We start from the raw sequence: 21,204 nt of genomic DNA on the forward strand, positions 1-21,204 counted from the left end.
GTCCCCGTACCATCAAGTGATCTTCACAATGCTAAGAGAAAAGTGAATTACTGGGCTAGGCCCGTCCCATACCGGGCTTGTGGTTGTACTGTTTTCATGGGTGGTCGCTCCACGAACCAATCCTTAATATGGTCTGGGCACAATAATCTTGCCTTGATGGAGGGTCGATGGTTTCCTTGATGGAGGGTCAACGGTTTAATATGGTATGGGCACAATAATATGCCATCAAACCATCAACAGGGTAATAACTAAATATCCGAAAGCCCACAATTCTGCCTGGAACACATCCACAGGCCAACCAATATGCCAACTTACCCAGACCCTACTATCTTAGGCTAAGCACTTTTATCAAAGTTCATCAATATTAACATAATTCAACTATGCTACCCATGAGTAAGCATAACTAAGCACATTCTACCCAACATGAAAAACCCATCTACGGTTACAAGGAAGATTGAGGAAAAACTAGTAAACACTAACAATGGGATGTCATGTTGACGAGCATGCAATTTGTAAAACAAAACTTTATAAAAGTAGGCGCAAAATGTTCAAGGACACTTGCCTTCTCCGATGAGTTGCTCGAAATCTCCGAAGTCTTGATCCTGGATGTTCTCGAACGGTTTCGGAACAAACTCCTCTACAAGCGAGCAAACAAGCACCACTAAGAATAGACACTAAACAAAACAAACACATAAAACAAACACTGGAACAAGCTAGGGCACAAAAACAAGAAGATTTGGGCGCAAGAACCACCCAAATCGGAGCAATGAAGCGAAAACTACGGCCAGACGAAATTCTAAACGACTAAAAACTATTTTCTGGAATTAAACCTAATTTTTAAAAGGCCTAAACATTTATTTATAATTTTGCAGAATCATTTTATAGCATAGAAATGATTAAAACAATTTTATGGAATTTATTTGCATTTTTCTGGAAATAAGCTAATTTTTATATGCATAAAAACAAATTTATAGCATTTATCCTATTAAAGAATTCTTTTCTAAACATTATCATAATTAATATATATTTTCTAAACCATTCTCCAAATTATAAATTTATTCTAATATTTTTCAATAATTTTTAGACTAGAAAAACATTAAATAATCATTTACAAGATTAAAAACAGAGCTAAAACATTTATAAATATTTATCTAAACTATTTTCTATTTTCTGGAATTTTTCTATTAAAGAAAACCTATTTTTGGAATATCCGGATTATCGTGAATTATTTTCTAACGGGAAAATCGAATTATTGCGCAATTGCTAACGTCATCTGCTGACTAGGCCACTGACTTGGCTAAAAAGCACTAACTGGACTAGCCACGTCGGACAGAGACACACACATAACTGCTGACTAGGCTAGGCTGACTTGGCGCGAGATTCATTAAATCGGAGCCGTTGATCTCGGATCGGACGGTTGGGATTAACCAACGCGAAGGGGTACGCTGCTTCTAATCTACACCGCAGAATGATGATCCAACGATCGAGAGAGCGCCTACCTCTTCTCCGGCGAGATGGCAACGACGACGATGACTCGAGGCGATGGAGGATGGCTGGAGACGGCGGAGATGGTGCTGCAGTGGTCGGACGACGTCGACGAGCGGCGGAAGAGGAAGCAGAGGGTGCAGCGACTCTGTTTGACGGCTTGTCGGGCGTCGGGGAAGACTGGGAAGGCTCGGCGACAACGGGGCTTCAACGACGAGCTTCGACGACCTACGGAGTTGCGAGCGAAGGTCGGAGCTTGACGACGAACGGTCAAGGACGCCGACGTGCGGATGAAGAGCACCAACAGAGGCTCGAACAACGTCGGGAAGGCTCTGTGTGACTCGGCGACGGTGGCGGGGTCCAAAAAGGTTTGGCGACGGTGCTAGGGCTCACGATTTGAGGAAACTCGACGAGGATTGCAAAATTGGGAGCGGGTGGAGTGCGAAGATGCTCGGTCGAGGGACCAATTGAGGTTTTATAGAGAGGAGAGGGAGAATTGAATCGATTGGCAGCATTAAAGCAGGCGGGCAGAAATTGGGCTTGGTTTCCTTTTCTCCAGTCGATTTCCTTCGCCACAATAATCTTGCCTTGATGGAGGGTTGACGGTTTCCTTTTTGCAACGTTACTCATCAATGATTCGGTTTTGAATGCGTGCGGACTCAGCGGAAATCAGACGGGCAGGTGGGAGAGGAGGAGGAAGCGGCAGGGAAGAGGAAGCGGCTGACGGCTGGGTCCCACACAACAGAGAGAGATAGAGAGAGGACGAGATTAAGGAGGGGAGGAGAAGATCAGGCGTCACAGGAATGGAGCGACGATGATGCCACCGTTGCTCAACTGGAGAACCGGTTAGAGTTTTCACCTGGGGTAGCCACGAGGGAGGAGTAGTCGCTCCAGTGACGCCTTAAGGAAGGAAATGACGCCCCAAGGACGCCAATGTCACTGGCTCTAGCATGCAGTCGGGCAAGGCTTTCGCCCGCGACTCCTTCACCCCCAAGTCCGTGCAGGGCGGCATAGGCCGAGCAAGGCCACGTTCAGCCCGACAAGGCAGCAGATGAGCCGCAACAATCTCATAATTCCCCAAAGCCGGAAATCTTGCAGCCCCACCAGGCGCCCCCACGAAGGAGGGGAGAAGCCGAGGACCACCCAGGCCAAGGGGGTGGGTAGGCCAAGGGAGCAGCGCAGCAGGGCCAGCGCCAGCGACATGCAGCCGCAACCGGGGAGGCCGGCCTAACTGCCAAATGCCACGGACCTCACGATGCCGAGATAAAGGGCGAGCGCGTCCAGCAGGAGGCAGCAATAGAAGCTATCGTCAACGCCGCCCGCCCCATGGCGTAGCGCACGTGCCCATGGCGCCGATGAGGTTAGACGACCGACGCCACCGGAGAGCAGCACGTCGCCGAGACAAGATTGCTCGAGGGGACAGAGTTGCGGGCAGGACCACCAACGCAGCGGCACCCTAAAGCCCCCCACACCGGGCCACAAAGGCCGCCACCCTCCCCCCCCCCCTAAAAAGGCCAGCCAGGCAGGACCGGCGTCACCCAAACTGAAGCTCAAAGGGCAGATCTGACCCTAGGAGGCCAAGATCCGACCGGCCGAAGACGAGGACGCCGGGAGTAGCCATGACGAAAGACTACCTGTGGGGGAAAGATAAAAAAAGGAAGAAAGAAACACAACCGCGACGGCCCAGCTTCAAATCCGTCGCTAGCCCCCGCCAACAGCAATAACCGGATCTGACCTAGTTCTCAGGTTTTTTTCCCTATCAAAGGGAGGAGTCACCCCCCTAAGTTGCCAGTCAAGGGCGACGCAAGGGTCTCTCGTGCTCGTATCCTTGATTCATCCAAGTCCCATAATTTTGACCCGCAGAAGGCATCGGCATCTCTGTTTGCAATATAATTCAGCATTCGGCAGGCAGCAAAGCAAAATTTCACACAAGTGACATGCCTTGAACTAACAAGTGGGGGCTAGCAGCTCGCATCAATTGACAATTGTCATCTTGAGGCAAGCTCAAGTGAAAATGCAGCTGTGGGCTGTGGCGTTAGCAACATGTTCAACGGCAAGATCGATCCTTGCTCAATCACACCGATTGTTCGTGTTCTTTTTCATTATAATGAGGCATGCCCTATATCACACATCTTGCAGTCCTTCAAAATTTCAAAACGCGACGCTAACAAGAAGATAGAGCTGCCTCCTATTTACATCACAGCTAACACATGTTGGAACACTATAAACACGGCCATCACATCACTTAAACTTTACAACATTTTCATCTACATTATACAGTTTTCCGGTGCGCTCTCTGGACTGAAAATAGAAGAGAGCGAGAAGGCACACCCACACTAATACACCAAGGCTCCGAAGATATTGAAGATCACTTCAAAACTTCTGAAGCAGTACACTCAAATACAACGAAGGCCACCAACAGGATTTCCATAAGCTCGCATCAATAAAATGTTGATGCGATGAAGAGGGTACGAGATTCAACCAAAAACATCGTGCCATAAATTACCACTGCACATCCATCCATCAAAGCGTACTGGCAAAGCTGGACAGCTGGAGTAAGCAGCCAAAAATGGAAGGGACGGTCAGAACAGCTTTGTTCCAAGCATAACCCAAAATTTGCAAGCTGGTTGGCTTGCCTTTGCCCAGATGTGTGAGCCTTGCATTACAGATGGTTGACACTGACCTGTCGTGCGAAATGTCAATATTAATCAACAGTATCAAGTGACCAGAAATTTTAATCCTTAAACTTCGTAATAGATAGGAAAGCTATATTGTAAGATTAAAAGTGATGGATGAATGGGAGTAAGATCAGAACAATTACTGGCTAGTATATATTATTCTTACAGAAGCAAACAAATGCAGCTTTAAAATTAGCATACAAAAAAAGTAGCATCCATGCGTACATTGTCCACCGAACAATGGTAATTCATACTCCATCAGGGAAGTTCATGTGTTAGAAAGTAGTGTTAAACTGCTAATAACAAATAATAATGATGAAAGTGGCAACTGGCAAGCTCATAACACAAGATATCATGGGCAAGGCAATCATGCTTAGGAAGGAAACAAGCCCAGATCAGGGGAATGGATGTAACTTAATTGTCCATTATGAGGTAGTGGTAGACGGGGTTAGAGATAGCAAGATATTCAAGGAGTAACAAACTGACAATGTGCAATTCCAATGGCAATATGCCAATACAAGGGTCACGGGGCAGGAAAACGGAAATGATGATGGTACATAAAAAGGAGTGTATGATGTTTCAGACCTTTACAATTGTTAGGGGAAACACAGTTGTCATATTCAACTCATGCACTACCAGCATAACATTGATCTATCAACGTATAGTGCGAATGTATACCTGGAGCATGGCCATATTATCTACGTTTCACAGAGTTTGCTCCTTTAACAGCCTTAATCTGCTGCGATTCTCTAAAGCACACAAAATGCACCAATGTCTGTCCATTTGGATAAATTGCGAAAGCACTATTTGCAATGCGCTTATGGCAAAGAGAGCACATGCTATCTCCATCTATCTTGACAATAGCCTGACGTCGCTTATACAGATCCTCCTTTACCTGACACATTGAGACAATTGTGAGAAACAGGCAAAAAGTTCAGTCGTTGCACTACACAAGTTATTTGGTAACAGCTGTCACAAAACTGTTAAGAAGGTCAAGAGCACATCACAATACTACAATGGCATACATGATGAGACAGTACATTTGTAAGAATTTTGCCAGTTTAGCAAAGTAATGGGCATTTTCTGTTTAACAGTGCAAAGAAGACTAATGTCTCATTATATTAATAAGTCCTGGAGATGCATACTAGAGTGGAAGGATATTAGATAAGGGAGCACAGCTGCAAAATAATATAAGTGAATTAAAGAATGTAGTGGGATTTCCTTAGGATAATCCCAAAACCTAGCATCATTATAGAATAAAGCTAGAAATAAATATTGACAGCAAGGGGACAACAGCAAAACGAGAACACAACATCAAGCCAACCTGCAAGTTTGCTCGGAAAATCAAGTTTTTGATAACCAAATAATTGCGTAGATGTTCACTAGAGTTGCACAATAGTGGCTCAAGAAACGACACCAAATCCTGCAAGTGTTCAAATCAGATAATTAGAACCTCAGATTTGGCCAATGGGCATTCTAAAAGATGAAATTAAACAGCTGAAGTAACCAATTCTGGAGCATAGGCATCCTAGAAGCTGCATAGTTGTATTCTTTTCTAAAAGGGCATAGTGCATATGTTATGATCTTAAGATCATAACGGGGATAAACATTCGCCGGGAGGATAGCCAGGCAGCAGCTGCTACTAGGGGAGGGATTAGACCAGAGATTGGGTGGCTTATAATATTTGGGGAGACTTAGATTAATTCTCATTTGCTTATTTCCGTGCGGCTTTCCCTTTATATAGAGAGGGAAAATTACAATCCTAAACTGCCTCCAAATCCTAACTTACCAAACTTATCTCCTATAGAATTGAAAACCAAATCAAACTTATCTCCTAACTGAATCCAATCCGACTCCTACCAACTATGCCTCCTACTTATATGGCAAGTCTCGATCTTCTACTACTGTTGTCGCCCCTTCCTTCGTGTTGCGGCGGTCATACTGCCAGTTCCCACATAACATCTCTCCCCCCTCAACGAGTAGCTCGTCCTCGAGCCGGCATAGTGCTTGATGCCGAGTTCGACATCGTAGACATCCTTCATGCAGTCGAAGTAGCACACGCCTTCGTCCAGGAGCCCATCGTTGAATTTGCAGCCACAGCTCATCACGTGCGCGGGCACCGATATGCCTAGCTCTAGCCCCGCCAGGCCACCGCAAGCCTTGAGCAGGAACAGGAACCGATTGCCGTAGGAGAGGCTGCTCCAAGGGAGCATGGGGCACCTGAGCATGCAGATGTAGACCTCGACCGCATCGCGGTGTCGGTGGTTTTGTGCGTAGGCTTGCATCATGGTGTTGCGCCCAGAACGTGCCACGCGAGCGCAACCTTGCAATGATTGTGTTCTCTAGCTACCGAACCACGGCGGACAGCGCCGCCTGGAAATCACACCCGTCGTAGGTGGCGAGCTAAGGGCTCACCGGTCTGGCCACTCCGGCCATGTAACTCAGCTGTCCTCCATCTCGGCCAGCGACAACAACTTGACCATGCGGTTAGTGACAATAGTTGTGGCCAATTGTTGTCTCGGACGTCGCCAGTTGTCCCGCAGCTGGTGTGACGAATACAGACGTGTACTTAGCGTTGGACGTCGATGGGGATGAAAGCGATGGGAGGAACGCGACGTGGAGCACACGGCCACTCGCCATCACCACCTGTTCCCGGCACTCAAAGGCGCGTTCGCCCAGTGAGTTGGTGCGTAGAGGTGGCCCAAACCTCAGGTTGATCAGGTCGGTGAAGAAAGTCCACGACGGTGTGCCTTCCCCTCATTCGATGCGCATGTACCACTACTAAAACTAGTCGGCCAGGTGGAAAGACGCCCACCAAACCTTGTCCTCCTCGTTGGTGCGCACTCCCTGGAAGAACTGCTTGCACTTGTTAAGGTACAACAGGAGGGCCGGTCTTCCCATCATACTTGGAAAAGTCAAGCTTGTGCAAGTGAGGAAGACGATCTGTGGAGCGATCGTCTAGTCTTAGCCCGCCAGTGTGCCCGTTAGGATGCCTGTCGACATGCGGGTTGAGCAGCAGGCCGTCACCAACCGCTGGCGTGAGTGTGGACGAGGACGAATCGTGTTGTGCCTCCAGGCATGTGAAGGCGATGTGGTGTGCCTGCTCCTGATGGTTGATGTCGCGCGGCGTAGCTTCCAGGGCATCGAGACGATCCAACTTCGTTAGCTTTTGCAAGATGACGTCCAAGGTAGCCTGGTCAGCTGGAGTGACCTTGTCGCTTGAACTAGGCATGGTGGAGGTCACATGAAGGTCTGATCCTGATACCATATGTTTTGAAAGGAAAATAGCAGGGGAAACCCCCACTGGTATAAATATATTATAAAGAACACAAAAAGAAAATTGTACAGGAAATGAGAACAGAAGGGAAAGAGAGGAGGGAACTATACAAGAGAGGAGAGCCAAAATGGCACCAACGATTTCAAAGGCTCATGAACCCTATATAACTGTAAAAGAAATTCAGAATTGAAGCAATCCTTCCACCCGAGGAGGGAAGGTCTAACATTTCTAAAAATGAGGTTGTTTCTCTACTTCCAAATGTTCCATGTAGCGATAATGAAGGTCTCCATAAAGAAAGGCTTCTGTGAATCTTTTACAGTCTTCTGCATCATCATGAAGAATTAAAGATTGAGATCCCAACGCATCTGGATAGAGGATTAGCAGTTAGCCGCAAAAGGGCAAGCAAAGAAGAGATGGAAGGCAGTTTCTTCAATGTTACTATAGCATAGGACACAATTGTAGTTATTGCCCTCAATCTTAAGTCACTTCCTTTTTATAATGTTCCTTGTGTTCAATCTATCCATTAAGAGTAGCCATGTAAACACCTTGAGTTTCCTGCTACATGCAACCTTCCAAAGCCATCTGAAGGGGGGTTGAGGTTGAATGTTTCTAAAAGGGTAGTTGTAGAATTTCTTTGCTATGTATGCTCCATTGCCCCAGATATAGTGTCATTCATCGTCTTGGTCTGATCGATTCTGGAATTGGTTTAGCTTTGTGTGCAACACTGTGAGCTCCTGGAAGGTCTGTTTTGAAATAGGAATATGAAAGTGCCTGTGAATTGACATGTCTTCTCTAAAGGCCGCCACTGAGACATGCTCATTTTTGACAAAGGAAAATAACCTAGTCAACTGATCCTTAAGCAAGTCATCATCCCAAAGATCCAACCAAAGTAGCGCAGATTGTCCTTTGCCAAGGCTACATCGTGAAATGCCCCGAAAGTGGTCAGTAAATTTGAAGATGTCTCTCCACCAAAAGGAGCCTCTATCATTAGCAACATGGGGCACTGAGTGATTGGCGTAATATATCCTGATACCATATGTTATGATCATAGGATCATAACAGGGATAAACATCCGTCGAAAGAATAGTCGGGCAGCATCAGCTGCTAGGGGAGGAATTAGACTATAGATTGGGGTGACTTAGAATATTAGAGGAGGATGTACGGCTGCCCCTTTATATAGAGAGAGGAAATTACAATACTAAACCGACTCTAAATCCTAACTTACCAAACTTATCTCCAATTGAATTGGAAACCAAATCAAACTTATCTCCTAACCGAATCCAATCCAACTCCTACCAACTATATCTCCTAATTATATGGCAAGTCTTGATCTGCTGCTGCTACCGCCGCCTCTTCCTTCTTGTTGCGGTGGCCATACTGCCGGCCCCACATAACAGCATAACTATGTTTCTTCCAAGTGTTTGAATGTATAACAATAAAGCATCACAAACAACAGATTTGAGAATATTACATCCTTCTTAGTAAACTTCAAAATGGAAATGGTGAAGTCTATAACAGCTTGTTTATTCCTACACACAGGAAGTACGAGAATTCCTTGTCCATCCCAGCGTGCACAATATATTCACATGAATGTTCAGGTAATGCAATATCTTTGCTACTTGCCCTCAATCCACATGAAACTACATTGCCTTTTTGAGGGAATGTTGCATACTCAGCAACATTGACACAAAAATCCATCTTCTCTTTTGTAGCCTTTCAATCATAACATCATGATACGATAGTGGGAGTGGCCTGGCATAGAACTAGGCCAGATGAAAAGATATATCCACAGTATATAAAAAGATTTACCTGGAGTTTTGTGTGTCTTGGTAATAACCTAAGAGCCTGAGCACCATTAATTCTGTCCCACCGTTGGCTTAATAATTCAAGTGCTTCATTCAACATTATCAAGCCTCCATCACTTACATCGTCTCCATCACCATCACTTCGGCCACTATCAGTCCCACTGGGGCTAAAGCGAATGTCGTCAGCCCCTTCAATCTCAACAACCTTTTTACCTGTACGCCCCACCCTGACCTTAGTAGCAGAGCTAACCTTTTGAATCCCAGGGAACTGTGATGCCACTGGAATAATTTTCTGCTCAAATTCCTTTTCAGCTTTTCTTGGGTTCAGATAAATTTGTAGAAGATTAAAATAAATATTTGACTTGGATAGTTGCTGTGAGCCTTCCTCATAAACACGGTCACAATATGCAACTGCTCGCTCTGGCATCTGGAGCTGCAAAGTAGAGCACAATTTAGTCCGGATAGAAGTCATATAACCTAATACCTAACCAAAAAAACAATGGACCAAAGGCGCATCACAGAGCAATGGTACCTTGTGAACATAGAGAGATAGTGCACGGAGGTGTTGATTTATTTTCCCACAAAATATAGCACGCTCTTCAAAAAGAGCATCCTGGGGAAGACGCTTGAGAAGTAAGTCTGTATTGTAACCTGAATTATTCTCTAATGTAGATATTAACTTCTTCCGTGTTGGGGAGTATGTTTTCTCAGTCCAGTTTCCCTCTTCCTTCAGAATCTTGTACCAGTCAAGAACTTCAGAAAGGTACAGTTGCACCTTCAGAACAAAAGGTTCAAATATCAGAAGATCAGAAGTTCATTTACTATTTACTGTGAACTTCATAGGAACAGTTTATGGAAATAAAATCATCTAGGCAGCATAAAATGAATTGATTGGATATGAATACATACTAACGAAGTAACAATTGAGAGTGTACATACCAGCTCATTTTGAAGATTAGGATTGATCCCAGTTTCACTCATTGAAAGCATCAATTCTAGGTAAGTTGACTGCAACTTTGGAGCATGCTGCTTCAGATATGAATTTACCAAATCTGCCGGAACATTTTCAGATAAAAAGAGCTCAATTGTGTCTGACGGGTTGCGATCAAGGACATACAAGGAAGACTCTAAAACCAGCATTGGGTCAGATGTACAAAGGGGCTGCAAAAGAAAATGCACAGAATTTCAAATCAGCCATAGAAACACAAAACAATTTGACAAGGAGGATATTATACTCATAGTATCGAGGCAAAGTCCAAATGACAACCTTGAACAACATATCAAACAATACAATAGAAAACCACCATGGTGCAACAACTTTCTTCAATATGAACAAGCAATTCTCGGAGGCCAGTAAGTGCATGAAACAGGACATAACAGCATAATAACATAAGCAATAACCAACTCCATATGATCCTACATCATATCAAAAGCATATAAACTATTTGGACTATCAATATGAGTCATCATGCAACAGTATTCAACCACATAAAAGTATGCAAAAAGTGCAACTCTAATAAACATGAATTGCACTTTGAATCCAATACCTTGCTATTGTTTTCGTATTTAATATGTTAACCTACTAAAAACAATGATGCATTTCTACACGAAATTATCTAGCTCGTGGACACAGTTCATCTGAGGACAAATAGAACACCATGCAACAAGGCATATAAGATCCAACAGCACTGGGATGGGTTTCATCAGTTTTTTGTATGTGAAGAACAGTATCAGCTAAATATAAACAAAGAATAAGCAATAATACCCTGAGATACTCAATGATCATTTGAGGGTTGAATTTTGTATTAAAATCGGTATTTTCCATCTTAGATTTTGATTCTTCAACTAACTGATTGAGTAGCTGGAGAGCTTCACGGTGCATTTCATTGCTTTTGTAGAGCTCAAGTAACACCATATATTCGCTCCGCTCGTTCAGAAACTCTTCACATATCTTCAAATCAGAATAATTAAGTCCTTTCAACAATTCTATTGCCCCTGATGACTGCCCAGTAAGAATAAGAGCTTGAAGCAGAGATGTGTCCAGTACAGTTGCCATTTCTCTAGCAATAGAGCTTGTATGTGTCTGGGCTCGCTTCTGAAATGAAAACACAGTAGAATTATTACAAATCGCATTTAGTTTGTTTGTACTTAACAGATAAACTCTTACATTTGCATTTATCTGTACAATTGATGTAGCGATATGCACACTAATAAACACACAATGCCCAAGCAAAGACTTTGAATAGAGTGGTAGCCTAACAAGAAATCAATTCTCATATTTTCTTTGGCACCATAATGCAAACAAACCAAGGAATCACATTTACCTCATCTTTAAAGGAATAAAAATAGTATGGCCTTAGACAGGAACTTAAGTACTTATCAAAGCTTAGGTTATCGTGTGTGCGCAACACTAGGAAGTGTCCCAGTTTAGCTCCTGGATAAATTGAAGCGTAAACATGCTTGCCTTCTTCCTTTCTATAATTTTCTACTGATTTCAGACACCCATAGAGTTTGACAAATCAATCTAGAGGCCTGCCAGATGCCTTAGGAATGAGACATTTGGTTCCCTATAAAAAATATATATGCCTATCCAGGGATCCTAAAGGGTGTGTTTGGTTGCTCGCATCAGGGCCATCCTGGTTCTGTCCGTGCATATATTCCCACGGAGAAGGTCGTTTGGTTGTCTGCATACATTGTTCCTCCCTGCATCCGCGGATGCAATTATACGGTTGGAGCCTGACTTGGTGGATGCGTCTGAATTGAGCTTCTCTCTAGAGCCTGATCCCGTGGATGTATTGTATCTGCTACAGTGCTGCAACGGATCCACTCGTTAGTCTCAGGTGTAGGGTCATTGCATCCGCCCATGCAGACAACCAAACACCTTCATATGGTCATTGCTTCCACATGTGTAGGGTTATTGTATTCACCCATATAGACAATCAAACACTCTTCTTTTCTAAGTCACTGCATCCGCTCAGCCTGCTTCTACTCGTCCAAGATATACGTTGCAGCTCTACGAAAACCCATGCGGGCAACCAAACACACCCAAAATGAATTTGGCTATAGAAAATGCAAGCTATATAGTACCAAGAACAATAAGAAAATAGCGTTAAAGCAAACATGGATTCAGACTGAGTGCTATGACAAGAGATATTGGCTAAAAAATCAAACCGGATAAGAGTTTTAATTTGCTTCTTGATAAGTTGGAGAAACTCAGGCCCTTCTTTATTATACTATTATGTACATTAGTTTCTGCTTCATGCAATTCCACATCTGGCATCAGTAGTTAGTTAAAAGACTAGAAACAAAAAGGAAAAGAAGGCACTTGAAACAGTGTGTACCTTGTTTGGCTTCTTCAACTTATATGGCTCAGATAAGATTAGGCTATGGTGCACAGCTCCAGAGACCACTTCATCTGTTACTTCAGCTGTTGCTCTCTCTATTATTCCACTTCTTTTCTTCTGCAAATACTTCGCAAGGGCCATTAGAGCATTGTGACTCATTTTCTTTATCTCCAATGGAGATTTATCATCAGATTCATGAAGTTGCATAGAGTATGATTCCATCTCATCTGTCACATCAGAGGATTCCCTTGCTAATTCTGGCATGTCTTGCAGCTTGTCATGTTCACCTATAATGTGTGTTTGAGGCAGAACAATAGAAGGGTATAAAGATAGCACATAAGTAACATCCACATGCGAATCTGAGAACTGCTCCATTGCTTCCTCATAGCTCCCACTATCGAACAAAAAGTGCCCATATCTAATTCACAAAATCAAAAGGGAAGTGGTCATTTAGTTTTGTTCACAGAATCAAATGAAATTATTACAAGAGAACACAAAATTTGAGCAGCAATTTAGAAGGCTCAGTGCATGCACTTTAATTATAGACTCAATGGTGAGCCAATAAAGTTTTGGTGATAGGGCCACTGAGCTTAAAGAGAAATTTCCTTTGTAGCACCCCCCATGTTTTAATTCTACATCCTTCATTCACAATTTTGCAGGGTATTCATTGACCTGAATGAAAAACTTCAAAATTTATTTTGCCAGAGAGCTTTCGGATGCTTCTTTTTTTTTAACAAGATAGGAAAGCTTTCATATTTTTCTTTTGACGGCATGAAAGCTTCAAATTCCAATTGTAGTAAATTAACTACATCTAGCATAATATATTAGCCACATATTCGTGAAACTTCTATCATTGAATCAAAGCAAAATGAAATTCAGACTGCTTAACATGATATGCATAGCCAATGCTGAAAACTAATCAAATAAAATTAAACAATAGGCAACTTTATTTACTTTGATGTACAAGTTGTACATCAACACTTGTCAGAACAATTTATTTACCTGCTACAATTATTGTATATTTACTGATCTTGGTGTACATCAACCCTTGTCACGACAATTTATTATTCACTATTTTTGTTGTACATCTAACAATAACATATTTTGCCCCGAAATTTCCATGCTGATCCATTCATGAATTCAACAATGCCACATACATGTCCGAGAGATATTAATACTATTAGAAGGGTATCGGGGAAAAAACATGAGGTGCGCCATAAGGTATATGTGATTTATTTCAGTTCACGTCTTCGCTGATCAAATCACAACAAAAGCATAGTATTGTGCTCTGAAGTGCTTGCAACAGCCTGACTAGAGAGGAACAGTATGAATATTTAATCATGTTATGTAATAACAAACATATAGGCATAGAAACTCTGCTTTTCATATCAACAGGCTCAAAATCAAGTATTATTGTGGTAAAAGATTGGACAACCTGAACATACCTTATCTGTATTGAGCTTTCCTTTGCAGCTCGTAAGTTTGAATCCTCCGGAGGAAGTAGGTTACACAATGCTAGCGCCTCCTCGAATTCTCCTGACGCGGTCAATTGCACTATCTGTAGAGCAAATTATGTAAAGGATGTACATTTAACAACCAACGGGGGCAAACAACTCCTGAAATGATCAAGATGGATAATTTAAAGTTTACTTGTATTTCCAAGCTAAGTACTAACATTCCTGTGGAAATGTAGAAGGCCTCATCACATTATAATCTGGTCTTATTGGATAAAATTTGAAACGGACCTGGTGACAGATAAGGGGTATGAACATAACTACTATCCTACGGTTCTATAAATAATTCAGTTGGTCTTTATTTTGAAGAAGAATCATTATCAAAGCATTCAAGTTTACTTTTAATTTTCGCTGCATATTATTCAGAATTTTGCAATGATATTAGGACAATGAGTTATTTCTCTCGTTCCCAACCAACAACAAGATGTGTCAAGTAACAAAGGAGAAACAGCTTTCCTCGACTAACAATCCTTTAAAACTCCATGAGCGCAACAATGTATTTTATTGAGAACCGAACGATAGCTCGACTGATAGAGCCTCCAGTTGAGAGGCCGCCCACCCGGGCTCGAACACGGGTGCTCGCAGGTCGTGTGAGTACCTCCCTAATGGGTTCGGTACTCCCCTATCTTAAGACAAAACCAGGGGATGTCTTCTCCCAATGGTCGAGTTTTTTTTACAGTGTATTTTATGGACCAGTTATGAACATAGAGGGTGTCTAATGAAGCTCTGCAGATAAGGTCTAGGATGCCCAAACTCTAGGGGCCACCTTATATTCCATAAGGAAGATATAGAGCAATAGCATACGGTCATACCAATTAGAAGTGGATTATAAAACTCAATTGCTTCTATCAAACATCACTCAGTTAACCTTGGTTGTTCAATCTTTCATATCATATTTAGCTCAAGTTGCTTTGTCAGGTTCTATTATATCATACATAGAGATCCTTAAGTGCTTTGGGGATGTGTTGGGCCTGAGAACCAACATTCAGAAGAGCTCACTTATCCTGATCCAACATGGGCAGGATGAAAACGATGTTGTATATTCAGCGATGCCGACAATGACAAGCGCAATCACCTAGTTCCCCTGTCAGTATCTTGGCATACCCTTGTCGGTGAAGAGACTCCCTAAGGCGGCACTTCAGCCTCTAATTGACAAGATTGCCGATAAGCTCCCCGGTTGGAAAGCTGCTTTGATGCACCTGGGCGGTAGTCCTATCCTGGTGTGCACGGTCCTTACATCCATTCCCATTTACCAGATTATTTCATTAGAGTTCTTGAAATGGGTGATCAAGGCCATTGACAAGTGTTGTCGAGCTTTCCTACGGAAGGGTCGTGATAATGTGAATGGAGGACACTACTTGATTGCTTGGTGTCGGGTCTGCAGGCCAATTGAACTTGGCAGTTTGGGGATTCACGACTTCGAGACACTCGGTTGGGCGTTGTGTCTGTGATGGCTTTGGCTACAAAAACTCAACCCAACAAGCATTTGGCGGGTTTCAAGCTGTCGATGAAGAACAATTCCAAAGCCTTATTCTCCATTCTTACTCTGATGGAAGTTGGCAATGGATAACACCTTGTTTTGGAAGGATTGGTGGTTACATGGCAAGTCCCTGGCCTACGTTGCGTCGCATGTGGTCTCTTTGGTCTCTCGCAGGACTGTTGATCAACATATTGTCGGTCAGGTGCTACTGCATAACCAATGGGTTCGGGACATCAGAGGAGGGTTGGCTGTTGCGGCACTTGTTGAATATCTTCAACTCTGGGATATCATCGCTGAGGTACACCTGTAGCCAAACACCACGGATGCACACAAATGGACGACAGATGCATCTGGGCGTTTCTCCACCAAGTCAGCCTATCGTATGTTCTTCACCGGCAGTATTGACTGAGGTCTGGAAGCGCTTGTGGAAGTCATGGGCATATTCGCGTTCCAAGTTCTTCAATTGGCTTAACATCTATAACCGGTGTTAGACGGCTGATAGGCTTGAACGTCGAGGACTCCCAACCCGCAACACTGTTCGTTTTGTGATCAGGAAACAGAGACGATCCAGCATCTTCTAACCAGTTGTGTGTTCTTACGTCAAGTTTGGTACTCATTGCTATCCAGGGTCGGGTTGCAAGCGGTTGTACCGCAACGACAAGATGAAAAATTCTAGTCTTTGTGGCGAAGAGTGGCACGACAACTGACAAGACGAGACGTAAAAGATTTAATCCTTTGGTGATCTTAGGGTCATGTTGGATATGGAAGCACCGCAATGACATCGTTTTTAATGGTGTTGCTCCGAGTGTACAGCTGGTCTCGAGAGAGATTTGGGACGAAGCCGGTCTGTGGTGCATCGCAAGAGCCAAGGGTCTGTGCGGGCTATTGCCATGATAGTTGGTTTAGTCGTTCCTGGTCTTGTGCTATGTTGTTCTAGCTAGGTAGTTTTTTGGGTTTTTTATGTTTGGGGTGAGTTTGTCGTCTTGTTCTTTCTTTTCTTATCTGCTCTTGTGTTTCTTCTTCTGTGTGTGTGTTTTTTGGTGTCTGTTGTCTTCGATTGGACCGATTTCTCCTTCTTAATATATGACATGCAACTCTCTTAGATGTTCAATAAAAAAAATACATATTTCCATATGCCGTCAAACATTCATGGATATAGCTTATGGATTTTAAAATACATTAACATACCTTTTTATAAAAGGTCAGTCTTGAGTAAGCTCGAGCTCAGCTTGAAACTTTATAATTCAAGCTTTAACCACACTATTCAAGCTCATTAGGCTCGCGAGCTCGGGTTCAGGCTCAAGTTCAAGCTCAGCACGTTTGGAGCTTGAGCTGAGCTCAAATCAAGCCTAGAGCAAGCTGAGAAAGAGTAGCTCGCAAGCCTCGAGCTTTTCTTACAGCCCTACTAACATTATTGCATTGTTACATTCAACCTATACTGAAAGCTAGCATGAAACAGATGAGTGCTGCGACTTGTGATGGACTAAATGATAAATATGCCACAATCACAAATATTGACACGCTCATCAGAATTCATAAACAAAAAATTGCATACCTGGGCACCAATAGGAACAGGCAGCAAACCATAAACAGAGTTAGATAGCGCAGCAAGTATACAGTTGTCAGTTTGAACAAGCTTTTGAACATCGCGGAGGACAACTGTCTGAACCAATGCATTTGGGGCTCTAAGAGACCGTATCTGGAAGAATACCAAGTTATGAAAATTATTATTTCCACATTATTCTTACAGTTGGAATATATAAGATAATAAAAACTCACCTCAACATGCCGTGGCAAGCGTGCCACAGCATATGGTTTATGTATAACAACAGAAGCAGGTGTGTCAGACCAAATTATCCTGCCATCTTGAATAAGTTTCCCGTTTTGATCAACAAATACACCAATGTTATCCTGAATAAGGAGAGAAAATACTACAAAATGTGAGTAAAACTAAAGAAAACTGATAAAAGATATTCTTAGAGAAACTAATTACGTGTTTTAATATGGAAGACTTCAAGAGACACTCTGCTAAAAAGCATTTCAATCAGTATCATTATTGTGATGTTCACTTTGGAAAGCATGCTCTGGAGTCTGAACTAAACCATGTTATTCCGATAACAAAATAACCAGCACGGCATGCATTCTAACTGGTGGCAGTGTTATATCAGTGCTAGCATGAAAATTAAGAGTCTTCTCATCAATTGTGACAGGAACATTTCAGTATTTCAGATGATAAGATTCTCTTATTATCAACTTATAAAAAATGAAAATAAGTCATATTAGAACAACTGTCACACTCTTCTTATACAGCATAGAATATTGTCACTTTCGAACCAAAGAACATAAAAAAAACACCGCCATCCAAGATCCAACTGCCAAACACAATCATGAAATGGTAAATCAACTAGAACCTAGAAATAATATCATGAACAAAATGTCTTATACCTTTCCGAGAAGGAGCTCCCCAGTAGGGAGAGGCACAACTAAAGGAGGAGCAATCCTCCCAGAAGAAAACACTTCTGTTAGTGCCCCAGTCATGCTGTTTATTATTGTATACTCCCTCCTAATCCCAAGACATATGTTGTCGCCACACCAGGCCATAGATTTCACCACATCTGGTATACCAAATTCCTTCACCTCAACAAATTCTCGCCCACCTGACAAACAGAAATAGAGGTGGCTCACCCATTCAAAATTATATCGTTTAAATATGCTATTCTCATGGACCACTCTAAAACATTTCTAATCTTTGTCGCAACCCTTATTTGACATACAAGCCTACACAAATCGGTTAATAGGTCCTATATGAGAATCAACATTTACAGGCCCTAGGAACAAGGCAGCCTCTACTCTTATATCATGCATCGAATGCTGGCAAACATATGTATTCTTCTCTATCCTGCACTTTTTTTTACAGACTATTTTTCCTGCAATGAATTTCAACAAAAGAACATGTACAACATCAGAAACTTTTTTAAATTTCACACGTGGATACAATTGCAAACTCAGCCAGCAAGAAAAAAGTTTCAAAAGAAATGAATTTCCACAGAAAATAATAAATATTGTGTTTTCTCAATATTACAAAATAATCCTAGTACAAGGTACACATTTTATTAAGGTGGAATAAGGACATTACATCTCATGGTATAACTAGTATAGGCTAAACAATGACAATATCACCACCATTAAACTAAAACAACTCAATCTTTAACAACAATATGCCAGGGTTGTCCTAATACAAAAATTGTAATGTGCCCAGCATGTGGCTAAACATAAAAAGGTTACTAACTACCATGGTACATTCCCGGTGACTAAGGGTGTGTTTAGTTAGTAGCCAATCTTTGCCAATGCTTACCTTACAAAAATTTGGTAGCGTTGACCAAATATGACTAGCATTTGGTTTGTTACAAAACTTTGGTAAGATTCCCTTTGCCCTTGCAATGTTAGTTCATTTCCTTGCCAAAGTTTGGTCAACTCAGGGGCTGCCAAATTGGTGACCAAAAATTTGGTGATACCAAACTTTGGGAAGGCAAAGTAGGAAAAATTTGTTAACAAACCAAACATGCCCTAAATATGATCAATAGGGGTAAAGTTCAGAACTCTTCACTAAAGGCTTCCTACTTAAACAGACTCACTAATTAAACTCCCATGATGTTGCATCCCTGAAAATGCAACTAGTTGCTTATCCACCAGACTAGCAGACTAGCAGTTACATGCCAATTTCCCCACCAAACACAGATCGATCTGAAATTCTCATTCCCCAACCCCAATTCGAGCCCTACCAATAGGTAATCTCCAGCTCCACTGAAACACCAATCGATCAGATGGTCAACCTATGGCCAAAGTAAAAATAGTCCAATCACATCAAGCAAATAGTCAATGCAACTGAATTCTCACTGTCGAGGCGGAAGACGGTGAGACGCTTCTGTCGGCCGACGGCGAGGAGGCCCCGCCGATCGTCCCAGGCAAAGACGTTGGCGCCCTTGGTCTTGGGGGAGACGACGGCGACGGTCTCGAGCCCGGGGAGGCGGTGGAGCGCGATCCACTCGGAGAGCGAGAGCAGGAGGTCGCGGCTGGCGCTGACCTCCATCGCTAAGGGCGGGCGTCGCCAGAACCGCGGCTCCTGCCGCTCGAGCGCGTAGGACCCGTCCCGCCGGATCTCGCCGCCGTCGGCGGTGGACGGGGCGGAGTAGATGCGCAGGGTGCAGTCGGAGTTGCGGAGGAAGCCCTCGTTGTCGCAGGCCGCGACGAGGAGCTTCCCAGCGTGGGAGGCGACGGCCTCGATGCGGCCCGGCACGCCGGCCACCAGCTCGACGGCATCGTACGCGCTGTGCACCATGGCCGGCGGGCACGGTCGCGCGGGCCCTCCACGGCGGTGTTAGATGGTCGTCCGGCGGAGGAGGAGGATGGCTTCGAATCGGAGGTGGAAGCGGCGTCACGATTCACGAAGGCGAGATAGTGTCAGATTTTGAGCCAATGAACTGTTATTATATTAGTTGTTTGTTTTTAGTTAAAATAAACCGCTCATAAACCTACAAATAAAACTGAACAAATAAAACGGATCCAATAAACAAAGTCGAAAACCTGAAATCGTTCCCAAACTATAGAGACCCATAACTAATCAAACAGGTCTTAAATCAGGACTATAGGCCTAACAATTACAACCCTACACACTCGTCAACAGTAGTATTACCTTGAAATAGAATAAAGAACTTATTTTATAAGACATATCACCAATAAAAAAAAGTTTATCCTCGTACTAGTTTGCATCAGACTTCAACAATTAGCTACCTCTTTCCCAATTGGAGTTCAAAAATGCCATGCTAAAAAAGAACAAATATACGGTGAGCAACCTTGTAACAATCGCATATAATACACGTACACAAAAAGACAACTACATATATAAATAGAAAAAATAGACAGAGAGAGAAAGAGATGGAGAGACAGAGACACATGAGAGAGAGGGGGCAAAGAGAGAAATAGCTATAGGTACATTCGTAAATAGAAGCAGGTAGACACAAAGAGATAGATAGATACCTATATATATATAAAAGAGAGAAATAGAGGCAGAGATAGACAGACACCGAGAGAAAGGGGGAGAGAGAGATATATGGAGAAAGATAGAGATACACACAGAGAGAGTGCTATATATAAATAAAGAGTTAGAAAAATAAATAGTAGTTATACACAAAAATAGAGAGATATACTGAGAGAAAGAGATGAATATGTACGAAATAGAAGTAGAGAAGGAATGAGAGACATAAAAATAGGAAGATATATGACAAAATAAAGACAAATAGAGAGATGAATAAAAAGAGAAAAAAGATACAATGAGAGAGATACATAAATAGTGTGACAGAAGATAGACATGTTACCCAGAAATGCTCGATCAAAGGCAGCAAAAATGCAGTAATGGCATACAAAATCACCAAAAACATGTATGAAGAACCGGATCGGTAACAAAATGAGACTAAAATGCGGGACCAACACAGAACCTTCATAAAACTGAGAGACGCTACTCATCCAAACCGAAGCTGAACTCGTCTATTGCTCCACTAGGCTCTCCTATCTCCAAAACAACTCAACCCTAAACAAGTTTGAGACAAGAATATTTTTGAGTT

The 21,204-nt window shown here is 42.7% G+C and overlaps 1 protein-coding gene across 1 annotated transcript; it reads right to left on the reverse strand.

The window, feature by feature from the left end:
- Positions 1–3,520: 3,520 nt before the first annotated feature.
- On the reverse strand, positions 3,521–20,048 carry LOC133913165 (vacuolar sorting protein 39-like). The gene is made up of 13 exons (XM_062356232.1): positions 19,481–20,048; positions 18,029–18,240; positions 17,363–17,494; positions 17,139–17,282; positions 14,035–14,147; positions 12,587–13,007; positions 11,011–11,340; positions 10,185–10,406; positions 9,778–10,020; positions 9,250–9,678; positions 5,488–5,586; positions 4,842–5,058; positions 3,521–4,168 (listed from the first exon to the last, which is right to left on the reverse strand). Exons 1-12 carry the CDS (start codon positions 19,920–19,922, stop codon positions 4,858–4,860), a joined length of 2,988 nt encoding a protein of 995 aa, XP_062212216.1. The 5' UTR covers positions 19,923–20,048; the 3' UTR covers positions 3,521–4,168; positions 4,842–4,857.
- Positions 20,049–21,204: the final 1,156 nt, after the last annotated feature.

The sequence above is a fragment of the Phragmites australis genome, chromosome 3, assembly GCF_958298935.1.
Source record: "Phragmites australis chromosome 3, lpPhrAust1.1, whole genome shotgun sequence".
Taxonomy (NCBI): Eukaryota; Viridiplantae; Streptophyta; class Magnoliopsida; order Poales; family Poaceae; genus Phragmites; species Phragmites australis.

What these genes read in the sequence shown, in the direction of transcription:
- LOC133913165 (XM_062356232.1), bottom strand. Translation starts at nt 19,922, where the DNA reads ATGGTGCACAGCGCGTACGATGCCGTCGAGCTGGTGGCCGGCGTGCCG. An exon ending in AGTTGAAGAAGCCAAACAAG is followed by an intron (nt 11,341 to 12,586) that starts GTACACACTGTT and finishes TTTTCATTTCAG; the next exon opens with AAGCGAGCCCAGACACATAC. An exon ending in TTTTCCGAGCAAACTTGCAG is followed by an intron (nt 5,059 to 5,487) that starts GTTGGCTTGATG and finishes TCAATGTGTCAG; the next exon opens with GTAAAGGAGGATCTGTATAA.